This window comes from Pogonomyrmex barbatus, unplaced genomic scaffold (assembly GCF_055798465.1).
Source record: "Pogonomyrmex barbatus isolate J1 unplaced genomic scaffold, ASM5579846v1 scaffold22, whole genome shotgun sequence".
NCBI classification, from domain to species: Eukaryota; Metazoa; Arthropoda; class Insecta; order Hymenoptera; family Formicidae; genus Pogonomyrmex; species Pogonomyrmex barbatus.
In genome coordinates this window covers 1,287,929-1,306,661 of record NW_028297119.1, presented here as the reverse complement: position 1 = coordinate 1,306,661, position 18,733 = coordinate 1,287,929, and the positions used below count along the sequence as shown (strand labels likewise).

The window sequence follows — 18,733 nt, the reverse complement described above, 5'->3', positions numbered from 1 at the left end:
TGATAAAATTAATATTCTTCTAATATAATTCTAATATAATTAATTCTTCTAATATAATTAATATTCTTTTTGTTTTATTTGCAACATTGTAAAAATGTCAAAAAATGGATATAAGTGGGAATAAATACTACAATAGAAGATAGATGAGCGCTCAAAAATTTTTTATTATGATTGATTTTTATAAAGAAACTTATAAAGAAACACACAGAAATGTCCTTCCTCCTCGAATTTAATGAGCTTCGAATAAGTTAAAATATAAATAAAAATAAGAGACACGTATTTTTTTATAAGTGCTGAGCTGTACGTTAAGGGAGTGAAATTTCTTTTAAAAGAAAATCGGTTTTTTTTTCTTTTGAAGCGAATATTATCAAAACTATAACAGAAAAAAAAAATTTCATACAAAATTGAATCGTTTCAAGAGTATTTTATAAGAGAAATAAAAAAATTTTTTTAACTTTTTTTTAAATTTCTCTCATCACTTCATAGTTATCTTTCTAATTTTGAAATTTTTTTAAATAACTAAAGGTTAATTTTATACAACCACATATGATTGTATAAAATTAACCTTTAGTTATTTAAAAAAATTTCAAAATTAGAAAGAATTCAACCACATATGATAAACTTATTTTCCGAGATATCATTTTTGAAAAGTAACTATAAATCCCTACGTATATACGCTGTGTGTCCATGCGTTCAATTCTTCACGCTGAATGGATTCGTTTCATATTGTGCTGACTATGTGAGCAAGTCAATACAGTACATTGAATATTGAAATATGAGTTTTATAATAACAATAATAATAACAATAGTATTAATAATAATAAGAGTAATAATAAAATAATAGTAAGTTTATTAACCCGCTAAAACCAAATATTTTTGGTGATATGTCAAAGTATGTACTGAATAATTTGGACAATTGAAAACAAATTATGATTAAAAACTTGCATTTACAAAATATCGTTCATTCAACTTTGATTGTAGATCAGCTAATTGCAATGATCAATGTATTTTATTGGCTAAGATGTATTCATATCGCATAATTTTATTGTAATAATCTTATCTTGTAATGCTGTGAAAGAATTTGATGAAACGTTGTTTTATCTATGTACATTGGTTGTGTTTCAATATTTATTGACAATACTGAAAATTTATAATAAACATGATATTTAGAGGCCTATAATTGAGCATGATCTTAAGACGAAATGATAAACATGTTCCCACTGCGGTCCCCGCAACTTCTATTGCAGCCATCGTAGTTCCCGCCGCAGCAGTTCCTTTAGGTAATTTTTTTGTGATCTACATAATTCTTCTTCTTCTTCTTCCTACTTTCATAACTTTTTAAAAGTCTGTTATACCTTATTCTCATGCCCGTAGTACGCATGTAGGTGATGCACAGGCATATGGGACTTACTTTTTAACGTCAGTTTCGAACGGCAAATTTTTGAGGAGATTCTATGGGCAAGTATACTCTCGTGGTTTGTCAGATCGAGAGAAGATACGAGCGTATGAAAATTTTTGGTTCTACCGGGACTCGAACCCGAAATCTCTAGTGTACTAGAGTGCGCTGTCTACTATGCGACACTCGTTCTTATCTTCATAATTAATCTTCTAAATTATATGTCAAATATAAAAATTATGCATATGTGTTATACATATGTATTATGTTAGAGAATGAATTTGATATACATATATGCTATATTCGAAACAAATATAAAAATAATTTAGAAGAATTTTATATAATTTAATTTACATTAATATGATCTATCTTTTTTAAAAAAAATTTATTTTTATGATTCAAGTGGAAATGTTTGAAGCTTCTTATTCAGAAATTTAGAAGTATTATTCAGAAATATTTGTTTATATTTTTATTATTTATATATATTAAAAAATTATCTTTTTAAAAAAGGTATCAAGTATAGGAGCGCCCTAGAAAAAGAAACTATTATTACCAAGTTATTACCAAGTTAAAAAATAGAATTCAATTACAATATCTTTTATTTAAAAAAAATAGAAAAAATAGAAAAAAATAGAAAAAAATAGAAAAAAATAGAACCTAAGTGGTACGTATCTTTGTATCTTCATTCAAAAATCTTTTTATTCTAATTCATGTAGTTTTAATTTTTTAAACAAATTATGTTACGAAATTGTCATATCTAATTCAATTCTAGTTGTGATCAAATAAAAAAATAAAATCTAAGTACTAGTGTCGTTGTGATCTTTGTATTTTCATTAAAAAGTATTTTCTTTCTATTCTAACCCAAGATACTAGCTTTAATTCTTAAAAAAAATTGTTTCTATATTGCTTAATCCAAATGACATCGTTTGTATAAAAGATTTGACATCAATAACTGGCGCCAAGTACCTTATTATAAAAATTGCGTTATTCTATTAAACCCAAAAGTGATATGTATTATTTGTATAAAAAAAAAAATAACCGGAAATTTACCGTCTTTTTAAGAAAATAGAATCTAAGTGGTATGTTTCTCCATTCATTGAAGAGTCTGTTTACTCTAACCCATGTGGTAATAGTTTTAATTTAAAAAAAAATTTGAATTTTTAATAAAGAATCTTCCTATTCCGAGTGATACTAGTTCTAATTCTTTAAAAAAGGAAACTTTATTTCCACATTGCCAACTGAACTCAAATGATTGTAATAATACATAAAATTTGTATAAAAGGTTTGATATCAATAATTGGCGCCAAGTTATAGTCCTATAAACATTGAGCTAAAAGTCCTTAGCCAAATTATACATTTCATTTATATAAAAGATTTGATATATCACTATTTTTAAAAAATAAAATCTAAGCGGTAATATCTTTAATTTAAAAATGATATGTCTTTCTTAACATTCGAAACTCTTTCTTTTCTAACCAAATGGTAGTAATTATTTAGATACTTAAAATATATTCCAAAATTACTTTACTCAATCTAAGTTTTTATCACAAAAAATTAAAGAGTAACAGTACAAAATAAATGATAAAATTTTATTTAAATAAAAAAAAATTTTCTGTAAAAACACTTGGCGCTACTCGATCAAATAAGAAAAATAATAAAAATCTAAAATTAATGATGAAGTCATCTGAATGTTATAAATAAATGCAAGATTTATTGTTTAATATGATAATTATAATTCACAACGAACGCAAGAAATTAAAATTAAAATCCCTTAATTCTAATTCGCATAATCGTATAACCTGATCGCATTTACAATTTGCAATGAACGTAAGGAATTAAAATTAAAATCCTATATTTAATTCCAGTCGCACAAACGCATAACTTGCTCACATATACACGCTGACAAATATTTTTATTGTTATGATATCTTTTTTTTTTCATTCAGTTGAAATTTTACATATACAGGGTGTCCCAAAATTCCCGCATTTGGAGTACACTACGTGATTCTTTATGCTAAAAGAAACAATTTTATTCTTCAACAATTGCGTGTGACATGCATAGTTTTTACAGTGGATCAGATTAAAAGTGACGAATGAGCGCGCGTATGTGTATAGCGGTCAGGGCTGGCACACGTTCCTCAGGCCGACGCGGCCTGGTACTTATCTTTGACGACTTCACATACTATATTGTTTAAAATATAATACAAGTTAACAAAATAAGTATTGTTTTCATCCTTTACATAACGATTCAATAAAAAAATTGTCTGATTTCGTAGCATTATCTGGAAATAAAAGTAAATGTAAATTATATGGTGTATGAACTGAGCATTCTAGGCTCTCTTATTTTAATTATTTTTTTGTCGTATGCGCAATTGCATATGACAATAAAAAAAAATACTGAATTTAATCAATACTTATTAATTACGTAATCACGAAAAGTAAAAAATTGATTTTTTTCATAATATTTTTTTCATAATTTTTCAGTGTTTAAAGATAATGTTGTGTGTCGAAGGGATAGTTTAATATCCGCACTCGTAGTTTCGTATTTTATTAAGTTTTATTGTTTATTTAACGTTTATCGAATAGTGCACAATGATTCACAGCCCTTCTTGCATTGTCCATCGCCCGTATATTAAAGTATGTAAGATTGTAACAAGTTTTTTGCACTCGCGACAACGTCTGGGGACTGTAGTCCTGAGTCGCGGTACGCGGCCACGCCTGGGGACCGTCGCCCTGAGCCGCGCTATGCGATGACGTTTAGGGCAGGGATCGGCAAAACGCTGAAATTGGGCACGGGCGCCCGCGAGCGCCCGCCTGTGGCACATCTCAGGAGCGTATCTAGTATTTTTACCTTGGGATAAAGTTCCGCATTTCCAAATGAAACTTAATTTATGGATCAATCAATTTCAATCTCGACAGTTGTTGCATTTTTCAAATTTATTATGTTGTCATGCACATTCAAGATAAGCAATAGAAATGAAGAATATATAAATTCACTTCAATTATTATAATGAATTCGATTGTCGGTTTAAGGAAATGCATGTTTTACAAGAAGACTTACTTATTTTTATGACATCTTTACTGTTGATATTAATATTGTTCCCGCATACAATTAAAATTAATAGATTTAAAATGTGACACTGTTCTTAAAAATCGTTTTTATACAATGACTGACATCGTACAATTTTATTCATATCTCAAGAACATTTTCTTCGACTACATGTTTGTGCTGCAATAATGAGTATGTTCGGTTCTAGATATTCATGTGAACAATTATTTTCTATTATGAAATTAAATAAATCGCGATTACGCGAACAGTTAACAGATTCACATTTGAATTTTGCAATAATTTGTTTAAGTTGTCAAAACGATAACACCTGATATATCATATATAATATCGGAAAACTATAAATCAAATACTAATTAAATGTTATAAGAGTTATTTATTTAATATTATTGTAAGAATTGTTTATTTAAAATATAGTTATTAATTTATGCTAATTCTGGGTCTGAATTTGTGCAACACAATATTTTTTTACTCCTTGAACAGCACGTTCAATGAACAGACGTCCCTTTCTCTCACTTTATTGCGTCTAGCCGCCTAACGCTAGTCCCAACGCGCTCGACTGTTGCCCGCGAGCACTTGCCGGCCCCTGGCTTAAGGAATCGTCCCGGAATCGCACTATTTAAACACGTCGGAATATATCGCGTAGATACGACAATGCCTGGAAAAACTTGGTCTCTGAGTCGCACTGCTTGACAAACTGATTGTATTTCTTAGTCGCTAATTATCGCAAGACTGAGAGCGACTCGCCGAAGATTGCGATTTATATACGTTTTTCGTCCGCCATTTCGACCTATCATAGACGAGAATTTCGGTGGCGAAAACTGCGTCTCATCGAGGATATTTTGCGAGACACAAGGTGGTGAGATCAGAGCGCGGAGCTGGCTCCTTTCAAGCAGCACTAGCCGATTTTTAGTAATACATATGTGTTGGTCCTAAGTGTGATTACTGACGTGTTTAAGCTTATTATTTTTGCCGGCTACTCATACACGACCTATAGATGTTATAGTTAATAAATAAAATATTTAAATTTATAATTTAAGATATTTTGAGAGAGCTGATTCTCTCTTCACTTTCTCAGAAAAAATTAACAAAAGATTATACAAAAATATTTATCTTTATAATATTACAATAATCTCATAAAATTTTAATAACGATTGTATCGATATTTTGAAACTTTTTCACATATTTCGTAAATGTGTAAAATTATTTCTAATATCTTGTATCAGAGAAGTTAAAGAAATTATAAAAGGTTAAAATTATTTAAATAAGAAAAGTATGAAAAATTATATTTGATAAAATAAATAATTTTGATAATTATGATCTAGATATTATGTAAATTATTTTAAAAATATATATATATTAAAAATATTATAAAAATATTTTAAATATTTTCAAATAACTGTATTGAAAGTATTGTACATATTGCGTATATGCTCTGCAAAAAATTTTCCTTTATAAAAAACAATTTGATTAAATTATTTATAATTGTTAAAAAGTTCAAAAGTTCAATCCCTCGTTATTAAGCGTTACATATTTCGTTAAAAGAAAACATTCTATTGATTACACGGTTAAAACAATTACATTTAAAAGTATTTCTATTTCAATCCAAATATTACAAAATTATATCATCTTATGTCTGATGTTTAATGATAATATATAATATATCTTAGTCACTTCTAATAACATGTATCATTTGTATAAAAGATTTGATATAAAAAAGTGACGCAGTTATAGTTACATTATCTGGAAAGTTCAATTTTTTTAATAAAATTCGACATATATCTTTCCAAGAATTTTTCTGTTTTAATTCAATATTATATTACAAAATTACATAATCTTATGTATAATATTCAACTTGAATAATTTGATAAGAAAAAAAAATGACATACAAGAATTTGACGCGCCCGGGTCGCATTAAAATTACTTTTAATAATAACATTGAACTATGACAGACAAATAGAAAATAATTTGAACAAAAATTTAATATATTTTAAGATTTTTTACTTATGTTCTTATAACTTCTTTCGTTTTCAATATTAATAAAATAAAATTACTGAAATATAATTAATTATTAATTAATGAAACATTTTTTTACATAAATATGCAAGAAATTTAAAAGTTTATTTTATTAGAATATTCTAAATAATGAACACATGTTTTAGTTTTTATTAATAAATTTTTTATATTTTATATTTTTTATATTTAAATATTTTTTATATTTTATATTTTATATATTTTATATTTTATATTTAAATTTTTAATATTTATTAATAAACTTTTTTAATATTATATGTTTACATATAATGTTAAAGAAAATTATATAAATAAAAATTATATAAAAAATTTTTTTCATAAATATTTTTAAAACTCATTTACATTATTAATATAAAAAGATAAACAGTAAGAGTGCAATATAATACAGTAAGTGTGCACGTACGTGTTTTAATGCGACCCGGGCGCGCCAAGTTTTTGTACATCGTTTTTTTTCTTACATATCAGATTTTCTTTTATATTTGTAACGGAGCGCATCTCTCTGCTCCATTCCTCCTCCGACTTTCCGCCGACCATCAGGTGGAGTGGGCGGCAGTGGCCTCCCTTTTTAATCTTATACATTCGCGAACTCCGAAGCATCGGAACAGAGCACGGGAATACCGCGTAAACACGACTGTGTTCGTGGTATTCCCCCCGCGCCGCATCCCGCACTGCACCGACATCGCGCCACGCAAGCGAGCGAGCGTCCCGCACTGCGCCACGACCGCGTCTATAAGCGCGTAACCGACCCCGCGTCGCGCCGTTCTTTTACCACCAAATTCCTTTCCTACTCTTTTACATCCTCCCCTCCGCTCCGATTCCTTATCATCCCAAAAAACCAATTATATCCGATCCTTTTTCTCCGCTCCTGGGAAGAGGAATGCTAACTCCGAGATTGACCAATCCGACTGATCCGACCGAAAAATACCGAGGTTGATCTCGGGTATAAAAAGGCTCGCTCTCCACAAAAAAGCATCCTGTTCCACGCTCGCCTTCTAAGAGCATGGAAAGCGAGTATCCAAACCGAGTCTGGTAAAAAGCCTGAGTTCTGTTGGGGCCCTCTCTAACGCGTCAAGTTCGCTTGGCCTGGCCGAAAGCCGTCTCTGAAGCTTTTCACGGCAAGCCGAGAGTTGCTGAGGTTTCCTCAGTGCATCGAGTTCGCTCGATCCGACTCCGCCGTCTCCCAAATTCCACCGCCGGGTTCTCCCCCATACCACTGACCAATTCCGAGCATCGAGATACACCCTGGTCGGCCGAGTTCACTCGACACCGACACCTCCATCTCTCGTCACAGCTGAGGCTCTCCACGGCTGGCCGAGTTTACTCGGCACTCTCGAGACAGATGAGGGATACTCCCCCCATCAGCCGAGCTCTCTTGGCAGGGAACGGACCCATCCATTCTCCGACCTGAATGGTCCGAACACTTCGCGAAAACTTCACCCTCGCGACAACGCCCGCACGCGCTTTAAATCCACGAAGATTTAAAGGTCCGAACACGTGCGACATCGCCGCCGCCGCGCGCGCCCCGCGCAGCGATCAATATCGCGCCGACCGCCGGAGCGATACCTTATTCGCATAAAAATAGTAAACACGCGCCGATCGCCGTCTCGCCGTTCACGGCCAATTTTATTCGCGAAGAGTACAATCCATCGCACTACCCACTGTTAATCTTTCTTTAATTGAATAAACCATTGTTACAATATAATTTTCGTCTAACAGCTTTATAATCAAATTTCTAAGTAGTAAGTGGGTAGCCACAGCGCGTCAAAACAAACCCCCACCACCTTCCCACTGGCGTCAAGGGCGTGGCCTCCGACCGTCAAAAACTAGCAGCCACGTGGAAATGGAGCGTTCTGATTGATCGGTGGGCGTGGGAGGTGATAATTAGGTAATTAGTAGGAGCGTTCTGATTGGCTAACTCCGTAGCTGCCCGGCGCGTGATTGGCTCTACCCATAGTGCCCCATGTGTACGATTGGTTGTCGAAATGCTAGACGAAAAAGTAGGGGAAGGGGGAGAAAGTGTCTGGGACCGATCGGTGTCCAAAAACAAAATGGCGTCTGCGAAAAGAAATATGGCGGGTCTGTAAAAGGAATATACTTGTCGAGAATGGAATGCAATTTTTTTGTGACACGTGGGATGGAGCGAAGAGAAGAAAACTAATTTTTTGCGAGTTTTTATTGCGTGTATATGGAATATGATGAATCGGATTTTCTTAGGACGAAAGATTTCTCGGCGCCTAGCGAATTTAAATAAATTTCTCGAATCGTTTGACATTTTTTGTATGGAGGAAATGTATAAACGTTTTGAAAACGCGAGGTTTAGTGGAGTGTAATATTTGTTAGAGTTATTTACCGAATCGTATGATATTTGGGGGAGGAAAACAGGAACGGTCAGGTTCGCACTGAGAAACGTACAGAGGTTTCTGACAACGATGACGACGACGAACTTGGAGTTATACGAGGGTTTTATCCTATCCACAAACACGTGGGCTGAAAAAATTTTCTTTCGATGTGACGATGCAAGAATACTAAAGGGAGAGAGAGAGAGAGAGAGAGAGAGAAATGTGTGAGTCAGGAAAGCATAGAGCTACTAGAAGACAATAGGAAAACACGCTCGCGCAGGTCCGCGTAAATAACTTTCAAAAAAAGAGGAGTGAAAAATTGAATGAGTTGTGAAAAATTTAGAATAAAGGGAGAGATAAAGAAACGACGTAAATTTGAATTTATGTTATCAAGTATAAGTTGAATTTATTTTTCGCATATATATGAATATGTTTTGTTACAGAATTATTCTTCTTGTTAGAAAATTAAATACACGATTCGGTTATTAATTTATAAAAATTATAACTCACGATTCAATAAAATTATAGTAGTAATTTCTTTAAATTTTATAATAATGTAATTAATTCTAAAAGTACAATATCAAAATATGTATCCAAAAATGGTAAATTATTTATTTGCATTCTCACAGCAAGTTCGATATCCTTTTGGTTGCCTCGAGACAGTGAATTTGATGATATCGGCATCGTAATTGTTAGGTAGATATAGTTCTATCTCCTTGATCAAATAACGTGCGCACTCGTTAACAGTAACAATCGATGACGGATGCTAGCTGGTTTATACGAGCATCGACACATTTGACGATATTCTCCATTCCTTGAAAAGTAACTTGTTGCATTACAACTGCGACGGAAGTTTTCCGGGGGCTCGAGCCATGCTTGATGCAATCTCTCCTGTCGTGCTCCAGGAGGATTATTTGTATATTTGTCAATGGCGTTGGAGAGTGTCGCCGCTGCAGTCCGACCTGCATCCATCGAGAGAATAGGACCATCATCTCTCTGGAGTACCGGTCGTGGGGATTCGAAAGAATACATGTATATATGTATATTGTAATATATGTATATATATGTATCATTGTATTGTTGACGTGTTATTCTAATTATTATTATTTGCGATAAATATCATCACATGCCTCGGTCGAAAGGATAAGATGCCTGCCCGGTAAGCAGGAGATCCAGGTTCGATTCCTGGCTGAGGTGGTATTTTTTCGCAAAATAATTACGAGTTTTCACGACTGGTTCGTGGTCGGGCCCCATCATGACGCACGCCTCCCTTCTTATTTGGGGTTTTCCTTTTTTTCGACGGGGGTTGTTCCTTCGTTTTCGAGTCTGCTTGCGTATTTCCAGTACTGTTTTCTTTAGGAAAATTTTCATTTTCCTTATACATCATCAATACAGCTTTCGCTCCGTAAGCAGAGGTGAAGTTGATAAATATGTTTGCAAATGTGATGGGATTTACTTTGCTTTTGCTGTTTCCGTTAAAGTATGCGCTCATGTACCGAATACTATCTTGAAATTGGTGCCATGTGTCCGGATCAAAGCTGATTCCTTCTGTAGAATTACCATCCAATTTAACAACAGGCTCGAAGATCCTTTCCTTAGATAATTGTAATCCCACGTGTAATTTCTTCGTATGAGAGGTATTGAGAGGGTACGTCGTAGAAAGCAGCAAATTTTGTTCCACATTTTGCACAGAGTTCTTGAATATCTTGCGAATATTTTCTAGTTTAGCGGGATTCGCAGCTTCTTGTTGTTCAGCCGTATTATCAACTTCACCTCTGCCTACGGAGCGAAAGCTGTATTGGTGATGTATAAGGAAAATGAAAATTTTCCTAAAGAAAACAGTACTGGAAATACGCAAGCAGACTCGAAAACGGAGGAATAATCCCCATCGAAAAAAAGGAAAATGAGAGAATTTTGAACAAATGTCCACTTTTAACAAACGAAAACTCGGAGGAATATTTTCGAAGTAGACGCTTCGAATGTCGATACTCGAGTGAAGCAGTGTAGCGGTACAACATTACCTACTTATATCGCATCTTCTCCTCCCTTTGAAATAAACAAAAAAGTACGTTTTATAAATATACAGTTAAGTAGAAGATTCTAGAAGAAACGCGTCTTTTCGCTTTGTCTCTGCTTTTTTCAAGGAAAAACTTTTCTCGAATAACAGAATTATTACAGATTCGATCGTATTCGAACACGCGTGAGTCTTGGATGTTAGATGAGAAAAATTTTAAATAAATAAATTATTGAACATTCGATTAAACTATAATTTTACGCCGCTCTTTTTCAACAAGGAAAGAATTTTCTCGAATAAAGCGAATATTACAGATTCGATTACGTTCAAATGTGTCAGATATTAGATGAGAAAATTAAAAAAAAATTCATCGTAAAATCATGCAGAAACTATTTCAAGAAGAAGAAGAAAGTATCGAAATATACAATAAAAGTACGAGTAAGAAATATTTTATAAATGTTTAAAATCTGTTAATGTTTAATTTGTTAAATATTTAAAAATTTGAAAAAGCGAGAACTTTCCTTAAATTTAAATAACTATTTATTTTGATGTGCTATATATCTGGCGCCGTTTATACGTTAGTAAACAAAAAAAAAGTGAAATCGAAAAAGGGTCAAGCTACAAGTAATATAAATTTTTCAAGAAAAATGATTTATTACTTGGGCTGAGATAGCATTCTTACCCTCTCGTTCTCCTCGAAACTACGGGATAATTCTATAATTTTTTATAAATCTCTTTTGGAAAAGATTTTCCCTATAAATAGTGTGTCTTGCGCTATTGGAAATCTTTTTCCGAGTTGAATTCTTCTGTGTTTCACTTCGGTTTTGTCGTGCAGGATTTAAAAGTTTGTGTTCGCGATATTTTATGTGAAAAATGGCTAGTGTAGTTATTAGAAAAATCGTAAAGTTAGCATCGAGGTTGGATATCCGCATAAACGCGGACAAATTTTTGTCTAAAATATTCAACCTTTCGATGCTCGATGCTAATTATCTACTTTTTACGCGTTTTTCGTGCGAATGTTCGGATATAATATTAGGGGTGCTGTATCAATTGGGATACTTCGCTGCCGACGAACGTTTACTCCGGATTCCCGGAGAAATAATTGAAACGCGACGTGCGGTTGGACACGTGAAGGAGGAGGTGAGTGGACACATCCAAAATCTCCTCTCTCATCTCCATAATAGTAAGCGGCTCTCTATTATTTCTATAAAAGTAACTCGTATATCGAACTCGTGGTTTAGCTAATTTTTAATAATAAATTGTAGTAAGAAATGCACGTCAAAGAGTCACTGCGGTGATGAATCCGCTCACGCAGATTCGAAGGCGACGCGTGGAGGACGAGGCAGAAGCAGGATGTAAGTAAGTAATATCATTAAAAACTAGAAGAGGGGCAGGAGTAATGTTAAAAAATGTAATTTTTACAATTTTCCAAGATTAAAATATTAAATGCTTTTAGGAAAGGCGCGTATCAAACCTACGCAGGAATTAAAGGAGGAGGAGGAGGAGGCGCCAGAAATTATTCAGCTCTCATCTAGTAGGTTTACATTTTTAAATAAATAATCTTTAAAATAAATAGTAAAAGTTAGAAAATTTTAATACAACTTTGTTTTTAGATATGGCAGTAAATACTCCCGATCAGCGAGTGTTTTCGCCTAGTAAGTCGATAATACAGAGATAATAGAGAAAAAATAGAGAGAAAATATTAATTAAAGTACATAATATCTTTATTAATTAAGGACATAATATTAATATAAAAAATAAAAATTTACGATATTTTTTCTTAGAATACGAGCATATGTACTCCTCCGTAATCCCGGAAGAGAAAATTTGGAGCGAAGAAGAAGGGGAAGAAGAAGAAGAAGAAGAAGAAGAGCAGGAAGAAGAAGAAGGAAGAAAGAGGAAGAGGAGGAGGAGAAGGAAGAGGAGGAGATGACGGAGGAAGAGGAGGAGGAGGAGGAGGAGATGGAGGAACGCGAGAAAGAACCCGAAGAAGGCGAAGAGGAAATTAGAGAAACACCGCTTGGTATATAATCTTTTTTCTTAATTTCTCGATTTATGTTCGTATTTAATTTTAAATTATCGAATTTTTTAATAGGAATTCCTCCCAGCCCTATTCTCTATGCGAGAAGGAGATGCTAGTGATAAAAGGCGAGTTATCTCAGAAAAATATACTTGTTTACTAAATTAAATACGAACATAATATTTTAAGCAATCTCGAAGTATTTTCTATAAAATATGATTTTAATTTTTTTGTAACTTTTGCACAGAAGCGAACAATGAAGAGCTGCAGCATAGAGGAGGGCTTCCACCTCAGGAAAATTTGGAGGAGGGAGAGGTTGAAGAGGAGCAGCAGGAAATAGACGAAGAAAAGGAGGACATTTGGCGCCTTGTGAGTTCAGTAGCGCAAAGCGCCGGAGGTCTCGATATCGCACGGGATTTTAACGTACGCGTTTTCAATGTCGCGGTACCCAGAGATCGCGGGTGTGTTTCGAATAAACTTACTCGGGAAGACGTTGCGAAACGTTCGATTTTAACAATCTCCAATTCGGATAATTTATGTTTTCCCCCCGCTCTCTGGTGTCCGCGCAAATTTATCACGAACGCGGTACGTCGCGGGGGAACTTCACGAGCGGAATGTGGTAAGACATCAGAATTCCTCATTACAACGCGAACTCGCATTGGATTTGATGAGAAGGGCTGGCGTCACCATTTCGCCGGAGGGTTGCGGGATCCGGGAAATAGAATGTTTCCAACGCTTTCTCGCCGCATCCGATATCGCCATTATTGTTTATAATTTTGCTACTTTCGGGCGCGATGAGAGATCTTTATTCGATGGAATCGCGGTACTCGCCTCTTTAGAACGTGAGCCTTTGTATCGAATAAATATTATATATTATGAGCAACAACAACATTATAGTCCTATTTTAAATTTAAAAGCAGCCTCGGGAAATAGAGGGGTTATTGTATACCGTGTAATATCGGTTATCGGGAAGAAAGGAATCACCGCTGTTCAAATGTTCTCGTTGTAACAAAGCGCCGCCGTGCGAGCAACGTGAAATCGTAGAACCTGTTAGGTGTGAGACTTGCAAACGATCATTCTTAGGAAACGCATGTTTCGAACATCATCGGACGACAAAGTCATACGACGGGAAAACACCGGCGAGCGTCTGCAATATCATACGGTTTTGCGAAGGTTGCGGACGGATTATAAAAGCGACAAAAAGACACGAATGTGCCGTTTCTTTTTGCAAAATTTGCACAAAAACCGATAAATCATCTTTATTACATGTAACCTCTCTCACGTGAAGACAGATCCTCCGCTGTCGAGTCCGACGGAGATTCTTCTGCAGTTACGAGAGAGAGCGAGCAGAATAACACGGGTGAGTGGGAACGCAATAAGGGAACGGTATTCGTGTTTTACGATTTTGAGACGCGTCAAAATCAATCGCTTGAGGGAATCGATATGAAAATTCACGTTCCAGACTCTGCGTCGCACATCAGATTTGCGATTCGTGTGCATGAATAATTTGTCGGTGCGCTGCGACTGGTGCGGAGTACGCGAATTTGTTTTTCGGTAGGATCCGGTAAAACAATTTGTCGAATTCGCGACACGACCAACGAAACATTTTACATGGATTATTTGTATAGCGCATAACGCGAAATCGTTCGATGCGCAGTTTATTCTCCGGTACATCATAGAAAATTATTCTGGATTAGAACTTCGTATAATTTTAAACGGTACAAAAATTATGGTCCTAACAGTAAATCGCACGAAATTTATCGACAGTGTTAATTATATGCCGTTTGTCAGAATTACCGAAGGCCTTCGAGTTACCGGATACTTGTGACAAAGGTGTCTTTCCGCACTTATTTAATACTGTCGATAATCAAACATATATCGGTCCACTACCTGATGTTCGTTATTACGTCCCCGAAACAATGCGAACAGAGGAATGTGTACGTTTTTTTCGCGTGGCACGCGGAGATGTCGGAAAAAATACAATATTTGATTTTCAACGTGAAATACTCGAATATTGTCGCACCGACGTTAATATCCTTCGATGAGCATGTATGGCCTTCAGAAAAATATTCTTACAGCGGGGAAACATGTGTCCATTCGAGGAATGTACAACTATCGCTTCAACGTGCATGAGAGTTTTTCGAAAAAACTTTTTGCGCGAAGGAGAAATAGGAATCATTTCATCGGGATACAGGTTTAAAGATAATCAGTCACGCAAAGCCGTGCAATGGCTAATTTTGAAGGAATGCAAGATCGGTCATTGACTAATTCATGCGGGACGTGGACGCGAGTATCGTTTTAGTGGAAGGCATGCTTGTCGACGAATATTACGAATGCGAGAATGGAAGTGAGACGCAGCGCCACGTCTTACAATTTCATGGCTGCTTTTTTCACGGATGCCCGTCTTGCTATCCATTAAATCGTGATAAAACGCTCGAAAATTTTACCGATACGTTTGACGCGTTATGAACGAATGGTTGCAACGTCTTAACGATTACGTCAGCGAGGATACATTCTAACGGAAAAATGGGAGTGTGTTTTTGACGAAGAAATGCACGAAAATCGAGAGAAACGAGAATTTCTTGAGAATCACACCATGGTACAAATCCCACCTCTCGATCCTCGTGATGCATTTTTCGGTGGACGCACCGGCAATATCGCGACTCGATACGAGGGGTACCGGGAGGATATGATACGTAGACGTATGTTCTCTGTACCCGTACGTACTCAAGACTGGAGTTTTCCCAATCGGTCATCCTGATATTTATGTAGGCGAGGAATGCGCTAGTTTAATTGGAATTGAGCCCAATTTTAATTTCGGTCCAGTCGAGAATCTCATACGTTGTCGTGTATTTCCTCCGCGTGATCTTTTTCACCCTGTACTGCCGTATCGCGTACGCGATAAATTACTATTCGCTCTTTGTCGTACATGTTGTGAAATATTTTCTCGTGATGCGTGCACTCACGACGATCCTGCGGAGTTCGAGGGCACATGGGTGTCCTGTGAATTACGCAAAGCAATTGACAAAGGATATCTCGTGACACGGGTAGACGAGATTTGGCAATACAAATCCACGCGCTATAATCTCGAAACGCGACAGGGGGGATTGTTTATCGGGTATATCGACAGCTTTTTACAACTAACAAGAGGCGAGTGGATGGCCGAGCGAGTGCAACGATAATATTGCTAAAGAACGTTGTTAATATTCCCCTGAGGGAATATGAAGCAATCGAAGGCATCATTCTTAATAAAAACAACATCGTACGTAATTCCGGCTTACGCTCCGTCGTCAAACTCTGTCTCAACTCGTTTTGGGGAAAATTCGGCCAGCGAGGTAACTTGAATATGGAAATAATAAGAATCCCTCAACGTTTCGCCGAATTGTTGTCGAATCCGGAACACGAGATAGTCGGCATATTGCTCGTCAACGAGGATATATGTTTCATGGCGATTAAAGAGCGAGACGATGGTACCCTCACCCATACATAGTGATAGCGGCGTACACGACGGCACAGGCGCGTTTAAAATTATATGAGTATTTAGAAAGATTAGACTGTCGCGTGTATATTGTAATTATATTACGATACAGATTCCTGTATATATGCGAGCAGCGGTGATCCCAACGAATACGAACCGCGTATAGGTAATTTTTTGGGCGACATGACTGACGAACTCGAGAGTTACGAATGTGGTAGCTTCATCGAGGTTTGTATCTGGCGGACCGAAATTTTATGCGTACGTACGTCGGATGAGCGCAAATATGAAACGTGTAAAATAAAAGGGATCAAATTAAATTTTGAAAACTCGCGGCTGCTTAATTTTAATAGTATTTATAATTTATTATTAAATATATTAGGGAAAGAGAGAAAAGAGAAGAGATAAATCTGCGATTTAAAGCAATTCGTCCCACCGCGTTTCACGAGGTAATAACCCGAACTGAGGTAAAAACATGTGCTCCGGTTTTATTAAAACGCAGATTTATCGATAATCGTCTTTCTTATCCATACAGTTTTACATGACGTAATATTTTACTTAAAATTAAGTTAGATTAAGGCTCGAATTTTCCCAGTGCAAATGTAAATATGTATATCAAATAAATATGCTTGTAAAAATTAAGTTTATTTTATTTTAGTTATTAAATTTAAAAAAGATGTTTATTATTTGAAGTTTCAAATAGAAAACGCTTTGTAAAATTATAAATGCGAATTTGTATTTACTTTTAGCTATTAAGAGAAAAAATGTAATAAAAATGTTTATTTTTCTAATTATAAGAAAAAATATAATAAACCTTTTGTAAAATTAAATTTTTTTAAACATCCAATTTTTTCCCCACCATTCCTATAACTTTCTTTTAAAATAATTAATAACTTTCTCTCAAATTAATTTTTATACAGAAAAAATTTTGAATTCTCGTTGAGAAATAAAATACTTTGTAAAAGAAAAAGTTATAAATTTTTACGTCCGCAATAATAAGTATTCAATTATTTTTTCCGCGAGTAAGTTTCTCTGGCTTGAATTAGCTTTCGAGGAGCACCGCATACAAGCTCGTAAGCGACGGTGCTCACGCGGTGAACGCTCGCACGAGCGTACGACCGAAGCTTGTCGCGGACGAGTACGAGCTCGTTACGCAAAGATGCTGGCGCGAGCATATCTCCGCCGCGGTGAGGCCCTTCCGCGAGTAAGCTAATCTCAAAAATCTTTCTGAGGAAAAATCAAGAACCTGAAGTGTCCCATCCCTTTGTTTATTAATCTAAGTACGACGCGCAAGATGTTCATTTCGCGAAATAGATGTACTCTGAAAACATCCGTCGATCGTGTGCGGACCGACGGGATGTGGAAAAACAATCTTTGTAAAGAGATTTCTTCGTCATTTATCCGTTACGGCAGATGTCTACTTTAAGAGAATTTTGTTTTATTACGCCGAATGGCAGGATTTGCTTATCAGCAACTTCAATACGAAATTCGAGATTTCGCAATCGAATTTCACGAGGGATTATCACGTCCGGAAGATTATTCTAACGATCCATCCCGCGCGAAATTGATAATAATTGACGATCTTATGAGGGAATCGTCCTCGAGCGAAGCGATCGTGAATCTGTTTACCAAGGGAAGTCATCATAAGAATCTCAGCGTAATTCTTATCACGCAAAATCACTTTCATCAGGGACGTGGACAACGTGATATATCTCTCAACACGAATTACTTTGTGGTTTTCAAAAATCCACGAGATCGCGCGCAAATTCATCTCGCTTGACAAGTCTATTCCAACGATCCAAAGTTCCTCGAGGAAGCGTATCACGACGCCACGTCTCAACCCCATAGATATTTATTGCTCGATCTGAAACAATCGACTCCCGACGAATATCGTTTTCGCACGTGCATATTTCCCGATGATACGCTGAACTACGTTAACGTATCGCGCAGATCCTTTTCCGGAAGTTTCGTATAAAAGTATCATACTCGCATTCTCTCGCGACAGTTGCGCAACTTCCTCGCGATGAAGAAGAGAACGTCTTCGGTTAATGCGAGCAAAATCGCAGAACGTTCGATCGGTAAGAAAAATATCTGTCTTCTCAAAGCGCTGTGTTATTTGAACAAAAATCAATGCGCCGTCAAGCGGATGAAAAATTCATTCGTTGTACGCACTCGTCTGCGAGTGCGTTTTCAATACTCTCAAGGGTAACGTCCCACTCGAACGTTCTGAAAAAATCGTCTCGGTAAATATAAAGCATCTTTGCGTCGCATAGCGAAAAAAGACGGTAATTGGAAAAGTAAGAAAAGGCTATTACTAGCGAGGCGGATTTTTACGGTATCTCATAGGGCCTATACTTTCGTTCCTATTTTCGAAAATTATGAGAGGATA

General features: G+C 35.6%; 2 protein-coding genes across 20 annotated transcripts in view; both read left to right on the top strand.

Annotated features, from left to right (window-relative positions):
• The window catches only part of LOC105427296 (chromatin assembly factor 1, p105 subunit), a 798,730-nt gene that overhangs the window by 139,455 nt on the left and 640,542 nt on the right, over positions 1–18,733 (top strand). The gene's annotated exons all lie outside the window — the stretch shown is intronic.
• On the top strand, positions 5,496–17,174 carry LOC148936420 (uncharacterized). 10 transcript variants are annotated; one of them, XM_089078329.1, is made up of 5 exons: positions 5,496–12,383; positions 12,463–12,504; positions 12,634–12,872; positions 12,945–12,997; positions 13,117–17,174. In XM_089078329.1, the coding sequence occupies exons 1-3, from the start codon at positions 12,296–12,298 to the stop codon at positions 12,780–12,782; spliced, it is 279 nt and encodes a 92-aa protein (XP_088934455.1). In that variant the 5' UTR covers positions 5,496–12,295; the 3' UTR covers positions 12,783–12,872; positions 12,945–12,997; positions 13,117–17,174. The 10 variants fall into 10 exon arrangements, with proteins under 10 accessions (XP_088934455.1, XP_088934457.1, XP_088934456.1 ...); XM_089078328.1 differs by lacking the exon at positions 12,945–12,997 and having other exon boundaries at positions 6,640–12,204; positions 12,306–12,383; XM_089078326.1 differs by lacking the exon at positions 12,945–12,997 and having other exon boundaries at positions 6,640–12,208; positions 12,306–12,383.

Bases quoted from the DNA above. Each gene is read 5' to 3' on its own strand.
- LOC148936420 (XM_089078328.1), top strand. From the start codon at position 12,779: ATGACGGAGGAAGAGGAGGAGGAGGAGGAGGAGATGGAGGAACGCGAG. The intron at 12,873-13,116 runs GTATATAATCTT...ACTTTTGCACAG, and splicing joins AATTAGAGAAACACCGCTTG to AAGCGAACAATGAAGAGCTG.